Here is a 14567-nt window from a genome sequence, read left to right on the forward strand (position 1 = left end):
TCATTCAATCAACATCAACATCAACATCAGCGCTCCGACGACGCCACACGCGGACGTGCACGCGGACATTAATTCTAATCAATTTTCTCCGAGTCCCCGCGTCACTTGTGGCACACTCAAAAATTAAATGTCGAAGGAGAAATATATGTCTAGACGGAGTGGAGAGCCGGAGCTGTGGGGCGCCCACTTAATCAGTGAGAGGAAAATGTGGAAAATTATGTCCCTCAGGGAGTCTCTGCTGCTCCGCTCTGCTCTGCTCTGCTCTGCGGTTATCCTGCAGATAAACCGACGACTGGAAGACCTGAAGACCTCCTCTGACATAATCGTAATTAATATTGAGAGATATGCCGCTGGAGACGATGGATGCTACTTGGGTTTAGTTTTTTTTTTTATCGGTTTCGGATTCGTTTGCGTTCCTTAAGTTGTTTCCCTGACAATTTGAGGGTCTTTTTGTCTTTTGTCTTTGGTTTTTGGTTTTTGGTGTGACGCTCAATTAAGACTGATTAGATTTTGCCCAGAAATGTTGTGTGTGTGTGTGTGTGTGTTTGGGCAGGGCAGCCCTTGGACTTGCCCTTATCGTTTCGGTCATGCCTATTCCGCTATTACCCGATAAGGGAAACCCATTCCCATGCCCGTGCCCGTGCCCCTGCCTGTGCGCCATTCCTTCAATCAATTGCCTAGACAACGTGCGTGGTCTTTGGGCCCCTGAGAATTTATTGCCTTTTGGGGCGCTTGCCTGGGTTCTCTCTTGGCTTGGCCCTTGATTATTTATAGGCTTCTTTCGCACTTGGCCTTTCAATCAATTGAAATCCTCGGCAGAAAGAAATCAACGCTCCACGTTCGCGACTATTAATAACTGATTTTATTTGCCATGCCACAGGGGGATCTATCTATCTATCTGAATGCCTTACTTGGGATAGCTCCTTCCTCCTGTACGTCCTCCATTACTCCTCCATTAGTCTCCCCTTAATTGCGGGCCTTCAGTCAGGCGCACGTCCTCGGGATGGGATGGGATGGGTTGTGGATGGAGATGGAGATGGCGATGGAGTCCAGGGTCTAGGCAGATCTATTAATTGCCATCAGTCAGCGGCATGCTAATAAACCCTTTAGGTACCCTTTGGTGGAGGTACCATTGACTGCCCAGAGGTGGGAGCGTGACACGACTTCATTCGTGGGGAGAATCAAAGAGCGGACATCCAGAGAGGTCTTGGAAGGTCGAGGCACGTGTGCCTCAATTGCCTCGTGCGTGCAGCCATCGCTACCATCTCTGCATTCAAAGACCTCCAGACAGGGCACCCCAGAGGAGATTGTGTCGGAAAGCCATCTTCGAATGTTTTCCGCTGTTTGAATTTTGAAATCTAAGCTGAGAACTGGAACCGGCTTCTTGCCAGACATCTCAAGACACGCTCCAGCGTCAATTACTTTTCGCATTTGTGCGCATTTGGAGCACATTTATTTTAATCTCACCTGTGTCTCCCTCTCTACCTCCCTACCTCCCGCCTGTGTCTGTGTCTGTGTCTCTTCTGTGCCCCTCCTGTTTCTTTTGGTCTCTAGATCTCCGTGATGGATGCATCTCTGTGGAGCCAGAGATGCCACTGCCCCTGCGGCAGCCCTTCAATTATGGGCCCATACTTTGTGTCAGCGACTGTTAGACCAGGGTACAAGTAACCAAAACAGGACTCGCAGACACGACTCTTGTAATTAGCCGTTGTTGTTTATTTAATTTCAAGCTTAATAACGACAACGACAGCGACAGGCCACAGCCACAGCCACAGAATATTGAGTGGCGAGTACTACTCGGAGTAGAGGTAGAGGTGGAGATAGAGGTAGAAGAGGTACAGGTAGCAGAGGGTAGAGTGTTGTGTGGAGTGCATTTGCATTTGCATTTACATCTGTGCTCTCGGGGAGCTGCTGTCTCCCCCCTTGCTCCCTTGCCCCACTTGATGGCCAGACACACTTTACTCGTGTAAAAGCCAGAGACAGAGACATAGACAGAGAGCTCTGAAGTCGTAAGTAAGCTAATTTATTTCAGTGCTCAAGTTGTGCAAACATTTTGCGAATTCAAATTTGTTTAACAGGTTGTCCGGCGCAGCTATTGGCAGCAGCTGGATATTGATGAATGAGAGGCAAGGTTAAGGTAAGAAACGAGCTGCAGCAGAGAGATAGACGGATCAGAAATTAATTAAAGAATCTGTCATTAAAGGTATCTCTTGGGCTACCTATGGAACGGATAGATAGATAGATAGAGAGACATTAAAGATAATAATTCCATTACCACAAGCGCGGCTCTTCAACCTCTGTCCAACAGCAGCTCTTCAACACCTTTTCCGCCATATCTTATATGGTTTTTCTATAGGCCTTTTGAAACACACACACACCCAGACCCAGACCCAAACCCAAACCCAACGAAGAAGAAAAACTTTCGCTTTTTGTGCGCTCAAAGGCATTTTATCTCCCGCAGTCGCATTCGACACTTGAGTTGAAGTTGAAGTTGAGGTTGCGTTGCGTTTGGCCATATATTCATATATTGTATTATCTAACAATTGGTGGCAGTGGCAGTGGCAGGCGGCAGTCATGTGCTACCAGCAACCTAACGAACCTCTACGTCCACACGCTCCTTATCATTTTTGCCGAAGCAAACATGTCAGCCAAATGGATTAGAGGGAGAGAGACACGGGAAATTATGGCCAAGAGAGTGTCGATAATGAGGAAAATACGACCATAAGTACAGGTCGCTCGCTTGCTCGCTCAGGTGTGTGTCTGCGAGTGTCTTGGCCTTTGGCACTTCACTGTTTCTGCCTCTTTCTGCCTCTTTCTGGCTCTTTCTCACTCTTTCTGCATTGCGTTGCCACTTTCCCGCTGGCCATGCAGAAACGTGAGACAAATGCACCGACTGTCCGCGGGACAACTGTTGATAAGAGGCAGGTGATAAGAGCGCCGCCCCTGTACTGTGAGCTGCCATGTAAACATGAGGCGAATACATCACTAAATCAGTAAATAAAGCGCAAGGATTGCCCTGCTACCTCACATTTCTCTGAAAGGGGTATCCATATCTAAAGTTCTTTCTGCCGAGATTCCAATGCTGAATATTAAACATACCGATCGTAACAGAATGAAGAGAACAAGTTTCCAGTACGGGCTATCCCTCTCTATGCAAACGAAGTTCTTTCCCCGTTCCTTCTGGCATTGCCAACTCTTTAGAAAAGGGTATAAAAGACTTCTCTTTGAGAGGGCAGGTATCTTTACAGTCGGAATGTTGAGTATTTCTCTTTCTTATTTGTTCTTTTGTGTATCTATGGGATACGAATGCGCATTGTTTGTCCGACGGATGGAGAGGCGAGTACGTGCACAAGTTTACATTGTGAAATATGAATATGTCATGTCACGTCCAGGACCTCACTCACACCTCCCTCCAAAAGGGAGAGGGAGAGAGCAGAGAATGGGGAGCCTGACTTGACTAATTGGTCTACGAATCGGAGTCGGAGTTGGAGTTTGAGTTGGAGTTGGAGTCCGAGTCGGAGGAGTCCTTCAAAAGTCGTAGAACCCAGGTGCAACATTGGGCCTGAGGTCGACTGTATTGTTCCGAGTGTTTACTACGGATAAACAATTGCAAATTGGCCTTAAAGGTAACCGATAATTTGCACTACATTGCTCTCTGTATCTTGCTCTTTACTCGCTGGCCGTATCTCGGTCTTTAGTTAATGGGCCCCCAGCCACACCGGAAATGTGTTATGGAATGAGCTTGTCATCGTTTATGGCCAAGAGAGAGAGGGAGCAGCCGTACTCTGGGGGGGAGGTCTTCTTCTTCTCCCCTGCTCCTCTTCTCTCTCTCTCTCTCTCTCTAGATAAGGACTGGAGGCAAAACTGGTCGTAACCGAGCCAGCCATCAGCTGAGCGAGCAGAGGAGAGCAATAAAACTTATATTGTGGCTCGTAAGTGGGCTAGGCCATCATCGCAGTTTGCAATGCAGTGATTCGGAGTGTTTCAGCCTGCGGTTACTGCTCCTCACATCACATCACAGTCGACGTCCACATCACATGGCTCACAAGACAGTTAATGGGCCCATTTACACCAAAGTTACGGATGGGCTACTGGAGTTGCCTGGCGGCCAATGAATTGGCTTTTGGATTGGCTTTTGGATGGGAAAAGTGCATGAGCTCCAGCAATGATTGAATAACGTACAAGAGAGTCATTTACTAGTGCGATACTGCTGATCTGCTGATTATTCATCACTTACCCCCCCCCCCCCCCCCCCCCCCCCCCCCACCCCTCCCCCCACTAGCTCCACTGATCCGATCTGATCTGATCCCTCTTTAAGATGTCATTTCCTCTTCATCCGTTCAGACATCAAGCCATCCATCGTCTTGTCATCTCACTTTCGTTCATTAACCATCAGTTTGCGTGGGCCAATGGCTCAGAAGCAGGCTTATAAATAGACCCCAAAACTGTAATCCATCATAAGACGCCTAACGAACGATAAAATTGCCTTAGATACTCCATTCAGGGTTCAAGGCGACACACACACACACACATTTCACGTGGGAGAAGAGATCTTCTTCAGAAACTGGTTGGAGGAAAAAGTTGTACACGGAACTCCAGGCCGTAACAAAAGCCATACGCCATAAGCCATAAGCAAACTCCAATCATACCTCTCGCATGAGTCACGTCCGGGGTATTCCTCACTTCAGACCTAATCTCAAAGTCGACTTAATGACTTCTTCCACGACTTTGAGACGGAGGAGGAGGAGGAGGAGGGGAGTGTGAGACCCGAGACCCGAGACACAACAACACCCAAGTCTTGAGCGGAAAATAAATCTCGTAAAACGCTGTCAAGAAGGTTGATTGAATGAATGAAACGGAATGGACTGGACTGGACTGGAATCTCTTGAACAAATTTCTTGAGTTTAATTTTTCGTTGTTTTATGCATATTTTATTTTGGTATTTCTTTGGTTTTCTCTTTGGTTTTTTATGCCCCAAAGTTCTTTCCTGTGCAATCATTTTAATTGGCGCTTGCATTGCCTTGGGGGGACATTTCTTTTTGTTTCTGTTTTTTTTTTTACTACCCTAGAGATTTTTTATTTAATGTTTTTCTGTACACAAAATTCTGTTGCGTTGTGTTAATCTTTTTTGCTTATCAAATGATTGATCTTTTGTTTTTATTGGCTTTCAAAGATCTTTAATGTCTAGGGTACGGTTCGGGTTCTCATTGCATGTGAAAAAATCCATTATGAAACACACTCTGAGCCATAAATATACTTGTATGTAAGTGTACAACAAAACAAAACTATTCGTACTCGTACAACAGCAAAATGCTTTACGGACACGCTTGAAAATTGATTTTAGCCCGGTTGTTGTTTCCGTTGATTCATCGAATGGTTGGTTGGGTCTCTCCCTCCCTATATACAATACATAGAGGCATACAATGTACTGTACAATGCCGGTTCGGTTCCATTTTACTCGATTTCTCGTGGGGAAGTAATTTTGCAACTTTTTTGCGTATTTCACTTGAAAATTTGCTGCGAAGGTCGGCAATACTTTTGTGAGATTCCGTTTTTATTTGTTCTTTAATATTTAAGAGTCAACAGGTTGGGTATTTTCCTTTGTTATTGGACCTCTCGCCATACTTATTTGGGTTTATTATTTTGCACAGAAGTTACTTAAGTTAATTGAAATTGGCATGTGTTTGCACTGATGATTCGGTTTTGTTTTTTTTTGTGAGTCATTTCCCTTCGGTTGGGCCACGTTTTACGATCCACCGTTCGAGCGGTCTACTTTTGTGGTTAATTTGCATTTTTCGGCGAAGAATCGGAACGAAAAAATTACCCAGTTTTGTGATGAAAGGTGTTGAAAGTCCCCCATCTTATTTGCTGCTTTTTAAAACTCGTTCGCTCACTTACAGAATGTTAAATCCTATTTAATTATCATCCTCTTAGATTCTTCAATCTATTCCTTAAGTTCCTTAACTCTACTTGACCCCACACTAAAGATTCCATAAGAGCATTCTATATGTAGTGAAAAGATCAAAAGCTAAAACCAGAGAGCCAGGGAGCCTGAGAGCGACTTGCCCCCAGAGTTGAGCAATAAGAATGCAAATTGAATGAGAAATACTTGGGGGGCGTCGTCGTCTATTGATGGAATGCAATGCGAAATGCAATTGACTTTTGCCTCACACTCGCGGCTCCATCCCCATTGTTGAGGGGTGGAGCTGGAACTGGAGCTGGAGCAGGTTCGAATGGCTGGCTGGGGACTGGATTGTTTGGATCAATTGCACTTTCATTGACTCGCTCACAGCCCAGTGGTCCGTACAATGCCTGTCCTGCTATCTTGCTGCAACATGTGGCTGGGGCTGTGGCTGTGGCTGTGAAGGAGATGCTAAATTTGATTTCGTGCACTTGTCAATGCAATTTACCATCAATGGCAAACGGCTTTCGACCCAGTCTCGCGTCTCGCGTCTCCATCTCCATCTCTCTCGGATCTCTCAGGAACGTGTTTCTCTCCGATTGAGTTGGCCCGCTTTTTAAGTTTTATTGTCACACCGAGTCTTATACAGATTGTTTTTTCTTTTTTTCTGTTTATTTCTGTTTTATATTTTATGTATTTTTTGCACACAACTTGACGAAATGTGACGAAAAGGCCGCCGTCGCCGCCGCCGCCACATGTGAGCCCGAGAGCAGTAAACATTTTGTTTATTTTTATATTTTTGCTGAAAAAGAAACCAGTTCAACGCGACATATGGCGTTTTATTATAAACCAACGAAAATATTTTGTTCCGAAAACTGCCCCGCCGAAGAAGAGGTTGCTGCTGCCGCAGAAAACCTTTTAATCAGTCATAGTCTTCCGTCCAAGTCCAAAGTTTACTCAACAGCGAACCTTGAAGGAAAGTGACGCATTCGGGGGTTAAAAATAGACGAGTGCCTAACCAGAGAAAACGATATGGTAGGTGCGAAATTTTGCATAGATATCGGAAAATGGAGTTGCCTCAACACTCACGCAGGATACGTACTATGTTGGTACAGTTGCGTCAAAGATTAACGCATGCTAGTTTTTCATTCCAGTCATTCTTTGGAACATTTAGAGACTTTTTCCATGACCTCTATTTATATGCATTCACTCTTAACTGTCCAGAGTTGCCTTCTGAAGGGAAATACTACGTACAGTTGCGTCAAAAGTTTTGTCCATTGAACCAAAGTCAAAGAGTAGTCCTTTTGCTGATTCAACCTTACAAGATTCCTCACTCTGAAATTACTATTTCGTCATTCCCCACTCTAGGAGACTTTCGCTTAACATTCCGCCAGAGTTGCCCTCCCACCATTAAGGCCCCCTCCTGGCCTATGTTACTCTACCCATTCCTTTCGTTATATTATTTAGTTTTTTGTCAATTTCGTCAAATTCTGTTAATTAAAATTGACAAAAAATATTATCTGTCACGCAAGCACACGCTTGACTTTAGACTATAACCACTTATCAGCTCTCGGGGGGTTGGGTTATCGCTGGGACGAACTGTCATTGCCAAAAAAAAGGCCACAAATAGGAAAACTGTTCCAATTTCGATTGGAAATATTTGCCAAGACATGGCCGTTGATTGGCGTCGAGTACGGGTATACCCTCCAGGGTACCAGGCCCCTCTAATGCGGTTAATGGTCTCTCTCTTCGATGTGGCCGTAAGGCCAGCAGCAAATTGTCATCTTTGTCAGGTCTCTGAGCCGCGGAGCGTCGTAGCCAACGAGGTTTGGTTTGGTTTGTGAGTTTTTGAGTGCTCATTAAGCTGTTTGTTGGCGGCTTCTTCGCTTTCTGGCTTGATTATTTATGGGCCACAACGAAATGTGCAAAAACGAAGAAGAAAGAGGAGAGGATAAAGAATGTGGGGATTGAGTAATTGAATGATCTTTTGGCATGGATCAGTGCCACTCGGCAGTACCTCAAAGAACACTCGTGCATAAATAACCGAAAATGAAGTTTGTTTTGCCGAAAATGTTGCTTACGTGAATTAAAGCTAAAGCCTGGTCTGGGGCCACAGCTATGGGCCATTTGGTGGAGCCATTAAAACCAATAAATGGCCTGGCAACTCTTTCACTGCTTTTTGAAGTTCGGGGCTCGAAATGAAAGGAAATAAGAAGCAGACACAGAGCCCAAAGGCAAAAATTACTTTTATTAAATTTACTTGAATTTTTTCGGTGATTTATGACAGCATTTATGGCCACAGCCCCGAAACAGAGGAGGGATATACCATTTGCATGGCTCGGAAATCTAGGAATGGGAACTACGACACAAAATGTTACCTCTTTTCAGTTCCTTTCTCGTCGGACGGACGCCCAGACGAGAAAAATGCACTAAGCAAACCAATTAAAGTCACTCTCGAACAAACAAATAAACCTCTGTCAAGAAACCCCCCGCTTTGTCCATGGGCTAAGCCTAATTTTTCTTAACCCACACACAAACAGAAATTTGATTTTTGTTTGTCTCGAACGCGGATCGGGGATTGGGGCAGACCGCAGGCGGAACTTCAATCTTCCAATTCTCAACTTTAAATATTTGCCCCTTCAATTAGCGTGGTGTTAAAAGAGTGCGAGAGATGGCAGTAAAGAAAGCATCGGAAAATACTGATGTACGGTGACAACCCTGGCGCTCGACCCAACAAACATTGGTATTGTTTGCTTTCCTTGGCTTTAACATCGTTCAAGTGTCACTCCGACGTCTGACGTTGAACTTCAAGTGCGCTCATTTTCCTTTTTGACATTTGAACGCGCTTCCAGTGCGCTTTCGAAATTGAAAAGTAGAATAGCCTCCGCCTCCGTCTGCGGCCTGGCGAAACGGGTTTCGAAACGTATGTACCTCCACTTACCCGCAGACATACGAGTATCAAACGCTGAAACCCCGAGTTGAAAGTTCACTCGCGATTGTACGCTCGATATTGTAATCGCTTCGCTTGCCGATCGCAGCTCTCTCTCACTCTCCATCCCTCTTGCTAAGCGCTTTAACCGCTGCTTCCCCCGTCCCCTTGCTAAGCTCACATTAGTCGTAGTAGTGGAAGAGGGACAGTAAGAGTGTAGTCAGAGAGTGCGAGGTACAGCACGAAGAGAGCGGGGGTGAACGCGAGAGAGTGGAGTAGGGTAAAACAAGTAAGAACGGTAATGAGTTTCGGCATTCCGACTAGTAGATACCCAGTACTAGGCGACTATCTAGGATGCCCTCAAAGAATAAGTCGTAAGGAAATGGCAGACGCTAAAGGCGCAGTTATTCTGGATCCTGGCAGCAATTACTATTCGGATATCTCAACCGCTTGCACTCCAACGAACACACTTTGCCAATCTATTAGTACAGGGTACCAAAAAAGGTAAAGGAGGAAGGAGCAGTCACGGCTTTTGTCGCTGCCGCGCTTTGGCTTCGGCTTCGGCATCGGCTTCGAGTTCGAGTTCAAAACGGTTCGTTTTGGATTTCTTTACGAAATTAAAAGCACACCACGCTTAACCCGCGACCACAAATACAGCGACAGCGACGGAGACGGAGACACACACGAACACATGTTCAGCAATTACACATGAACACGGACATTCATTGAGCAGAAGAAAAGCAAAGCAAACCTTTGCCCCAGTCGCTCTTTCGCTCTCTCGCTCTCTCTAACTCTGGCTACACTCGTGGTCAGTGATTTAGAGACAAAAGCGTACAAGAGGAAGGCTGGAAAGTGTTTCATTTCAAGTGATTGAATCCCACTGAAGGAATGTTAAGGTTCGTGCAGATGATGAATGTTCCCCAACCAAAGAGTGGATTGTGGCCCAAATGGCTAGCAGGATGTTGGAGTTTTATGATTGGTATCAGTTCAAGGGAGTGCTATGGAAATGATCAACAAATGTCTGATTTCAATCTCTCTCTCTGTGTGTGTGTTTAAGATGTTGCCTGCTCACATCCTCTGAGATGCCATGACTTCTATACAACCTTCTCTGCCTGTGTGGATATCTGGAATATCTCTCCACTCTACTCTACTGTTAGAGGCAAACCCAAATAAACCGAAAAACCAACCCAAGTTGACCTGAAATTCCAGCTAAACTAATGAAGCGAGCGCCGCATGGGCTGAAGGCAACACAACAACAACAACAACAAAAGATTGGCATTGTTTTGCTTGTTGTTGTCTTTCTTTTGGTTTTGGCTTGCTCTTTGCAGTTTTTTTTCTGCAGTTCTCTGTATTCCCCAAAAACATTTCGCTACCTAAAAAGAAGATAATGTGTGTGTGTGTGTGTGTGTGCACGGTACGAAAAAGCTAAAGATCAGCAAACGACGAACTTCTTATGAATGATGGAAGTTTTTGGGTAAGGCAAAGCGGTATATCGGTGCGGCATGGAGACGGAGAGCGACAGAGGCACAGGGTCAGTGGCTGGTCAAGCCCCGAGAAAACGTCTTTGAAATTCCATTGAAATTGTTGTTTCGCTTGCGGCCTGCTCTTAGAAGTGAAAAAAACATCAGAAATCGCCTCATTCCTTCGACAAAACTGGAGTATCTTTGTGCTGTTCTTAATTGTTTCATTTTTGTTCGTTGATTTATTTGCAGAAACTTTATGCCAAGGCCATATATGATAATCATGCAGACAGCCCCGACGAGCTGCCCTTCAAGAAGGGGGACATCCTCACCGTCATCGAACAGGACACGGAGGGCATCCAGGGATGGTGGCTCTGTGCCCTGAAGAACCGACAGGTGAGTGCAACATTCCGAGGAGGGATCGGATCGGATAGGATCGGAACCCAAATCAAGTCCAAACATCTCTGGGGCCGGGCCGCAGCGCCCATCAAGAGCTAACAGGGAAACGCCTTCTTTTTCTTTTTCTTGTTTTTGTTCTTTTCTCGTTCCTTTTCTTGTTCTTAAATTACGAGTATCCGTTGGGCTGTGTTGTGTCTGGGCTCTGTCTGCATTTGTAATTAAGCAATCCGAGGCGAAGGCATTTGCATAACTTTTTCCATTTCATTTCCCACCCTCCTAGTCCCCGCCCCCCCCAGGGGGCAGGAGGCAGGAGGGACAAAAAACTCATTTAAATTTTTAATTTAATTTCTGTAATTGTTTCAACGCTTCATCATCGCTGGCACGTGGCCCAATTGATGGCGTTGCATGCGGCATGCGGCATACGGCCTCATCCCAGAGGCTGGGCGCATATAAATTACACATATTTTTTGGCACTTTAATTGTGTCTGCAGCCGTAATAAAAAGCATCATCATCAAAATGATGGCCCCCTAATGCCCGAATGTCTGAATGCCTCAAAGGGGGATGTGAGAATTACCAGACGATTACAGATTACCCAAGTGCATACAGCATTATCTTGCCGCAGCGTAGCCCAGAACAGCACAGCAAATGAAACCAACTGTGGGGCATACAACATTATCTTGCCCCTCGGCCAATATGCGGAGTGGATAAAGAGGTCGAAGTTGTTTGCTTCGCTTCGATTGCGATGGTAAACAAAGTAAATACAATTTTTCCAAGGAAATCCCCATGGGTAGATAAAGAAATGAAGACTCCAAATTTCGACATGAAAGAGTTATATTTCAGAAAGTTGAAGTACCTGATAGAAGTGCGATTTCTACATCCATTTCACCCCTTTCTGTCTCCAGTAACCCCTTTCTTTCGAAGAAACTTTCTAATCGAAATCTCATTTATCAATGGCAAATCTTGTGGCGAACCTTCTTCTGGCAAACCTTTTGCCCCACACCAAACTTCAACCTCAATCTGCGGACTTGCTAATGATCTTACGATCTCCCACTCGTAGCGCTTGCCCCGAGGCAACCTTGAACCGCTCCCCCCTCCACCGCCACCTCCACCACCTTCGCCACCTCCTGTGGCTAATTAACCCACCAACTAGCACCCAAAGCCACTAGCAGAAACAACTTTTCAAAACTTCAGATCACAAAAATGATCGCAAATTTTCAAATTTCTGCACGTCGCTCGGCGGCAATGTTTTAATTAACAACTCAATTGGCGCCGCCACTAGATGGAAAAACCACAACCCATTGGCGGGGTGGGGTGGGGCGTTGCGCTGATGACGATGACGATGACGATGGTGTCAAAACATATATCAAAATGGAAATCAAAATTGGCAGGCCAGCGTTATAGATACAGATACTGATACTGATAGTATATGTAGTATATGCCACGGTCCGTTGCTGGCCGCCAATTGTCTCTAATTAAAAAGTAGCTGCAACTTTTTAATGGAAACAATTAACCCAAAAACGGACAATTGAGTGCCGACAACAGCCGCAGCAGCGGCAGCGGCAGCGGCCGCGGCAGCAACAAAAATAATGTGTTATAAATAAAAATCAACTTTTGGCATAAATTTCGATCGCGAAAAACACATGTTGACAAGATTTTCGTGGTGCACTTTGATGTTGCCTGCCCCCAGGCAGCAGAGCAATGGGAACATTTTTTGGAGAACATCGCGGCACCGCACCACACCACATCGCACCACAGATCGGGGCGTCGTGTCGGAAAATTGCATTAAACATGTGGGACAGCAATGATCCGAAACAGATCTTAAATAGAATGACAAGGAATGCGTCTGGCAATTAAAAACAAGCGAAAAATTATTGCAATATGTTTTCCTTAGCCATTTTTTTGCTCTGCCGATATGTGCGTATGTATGTTTTTTCATTAATAATTCATTCAGCATTGAGTTGATTAAAAAGCAATCAAAATCAATTGAGATCATTGAAAAAAGGCATTGAGGGGGGCAAAATGGGGGAAAAAGGAATGGGAGGAAGGCTAAAAGTTGCGAAAAATTAGGGAAAAGAATAAAACAACCACTTGAGAATTGGGAATGTTAAAATACTTGAAATTCCATGCAGTTTCCATTTCCAAACTCGCACAAATTTCCTTGGTTTTCCCTTGAGTTGATCGAGTTTTCCTCACCAATTGCTTATGAGCATGCACTATTTTGATTGCAATTTTCACAAAATTTCTCTATGTTTTCAGGGTCTATGCCCCGGCAACCGGTTACGCATTTTGAACTCGTACGATTCGGGCTGCTTCTCGCCATCGCCGGCCAGCTCTCCGATACCCTCGCTGGCGGCCAGCACCGCGACGCTGAACAGCTCCATCTGCTCCGCGGAGATCTATGAGAATGGGTCCATCATCAGTGCGGTCTCGTCCTCAGGTGGCGGTGGTGGCGGTGTGGTGACAAATGGCCAAGGAACGACGCACCACGAGTCCTCCTCATCCGCCACGCAGGGCCGTGGCACCAGACGATCGTGGCATGTCTCACCGAACAAGGTAAATATACCCATATACCAATTGCAATGTAAATCCTGGTTCCCGTTCCAGTTGGATTGTCAATTTCTTAATTTTCCGCTTCGTCGGACTCGGGGACTCTGGGACTCTGGAAGTCTGAGAGTCTGGGGCTCTTAATTGATTTCGTTTCTTTCTGCAACATTTACATGCATACATCCTCCTGGCTGCTCGGTGGCTTCTCCGGTGGCTACTGAATTATGATATTTGTCGGGAAAGTGAAAGAAAGTCATTTCTGTGGCTCCTTCGGTCCATCATTACGCTTTGAGGGGTCCATCGTTCATCGTCCATCGTCCATCCCCATTCCCCACGCTGCACAGTGCCCACTGCAGTCTCCTTTCAACTCTCCTCTCCTCACGTCAACTGCGTGTCGTAATTGTGCAATTAATAAGAGTTGCAAGAGTCGATCCTCGGTTGCAACTTGGGGCTCTGCCTCGTGACTGTGCCTCTTGTGCTCGTGGGGCAGCACTCTGGGGGCTCTGCAGCTGCTGCTGGTGCTGGTGCTGCTGCTGCTGTCCAACGGGTTTCCCCTCTTTGCATTCGGGCTTGTAATTTGCCAATTTGTCAGCTGGACATGCGTTTTATTTGCATTTCTTTCACTTTGATTTGGTTTGATTTGGAAATTGAAGGAAACGAACAATTTGCCATCGGAAGAGCACATCGAAAGATCAATAGAGAAAGATCATAAATGATGCCAGGAGATGGCAGAAAAGACTGTACAGACTAATGGGGAAAGATGTAGAAAGACTGCAGGCTATATCTCCGGAAGGGAACACAAGAGTCTCTCAAAGCAGGATCGAATATTTTTTGGATAGATGGAAAGATACACATACATATGGCTGCAAAGATAGATCGATCTCTGACACTTAAGATCATATCTAGCGCTGTCTTTGATAAACCTTTCGCTTTCGTGGGTCTTTGGGGAATCCCCATTCCCCACTCCCCGTTCGTCGACTCTGAGATTGCATAAGGCTTGAACTTAATTGGCGATCGGATCGCCATCGGATCATTATTAGCACCGCATGCAAGCGGCGGCGGTGGCGGCGGCTTTCGAGACTCTGAACTTTGGCATCCAATACGCCCACAATCCCCATGGTGGGAGGATGGATGGATGAATGGATAGATGGATATGGATGGGATGGTCAGTGGTTTTGATGCGGTGGACTTTCGCTTTCCCAGCGCACTCCGGCGCTGGAGATGGGGGCTGGGGGCTGGGGGCTAGGGGCTCGCAGGCAAATCAAATAAAATGAAACCCAAATTACAGAGTCGTAAACATTTCCTCGCATTATCGGCGGCTATCAATCTTAA

General features: G+C 45.7%; 1 protein-coding gene across 2 annotated transcripts in view; it reads left to right on the top strand.

The window, feature by feature from the left end:
* Positions 1-14567, top strand: part of LOC108152588 (breast cancer anti-estrogen resistance protein 1) — a 39197-nt gene that overhangs the window by 17327 nt on the left and 7303 nt on the right. For both annotated transcript variants that reach the window (XM_017282035.2, XM_017282036.2), the window contains exons 2-3: positions 10544-10687; positions 12948-13244. In XM_017282035.2, coding sequence (XP_017137524.1) covers positions 10544-10687; positions 12948-13244 — 441 coding nt within the window. The remainder of the gene's footprint in view (positions 1-10543; positions 10688-12947; positions 13245-14567) is intronic.

This window comes from Drosophila miranda, chromosome XR (assembly GCF_003369915.1).
Source record: "Drosophila miranda strain MSH22 chromosome XR, D.miranda_PacBio2.1, whole genome shotgun sequence".
In the NCBI taxonomy this organism is placed as follows: domain Eukaryota; kingdom Metazoa; phylum Arthropoda; class Insecta; order Diptera; family Drosophilidae; genus Drosophila; species Drosophila miranda.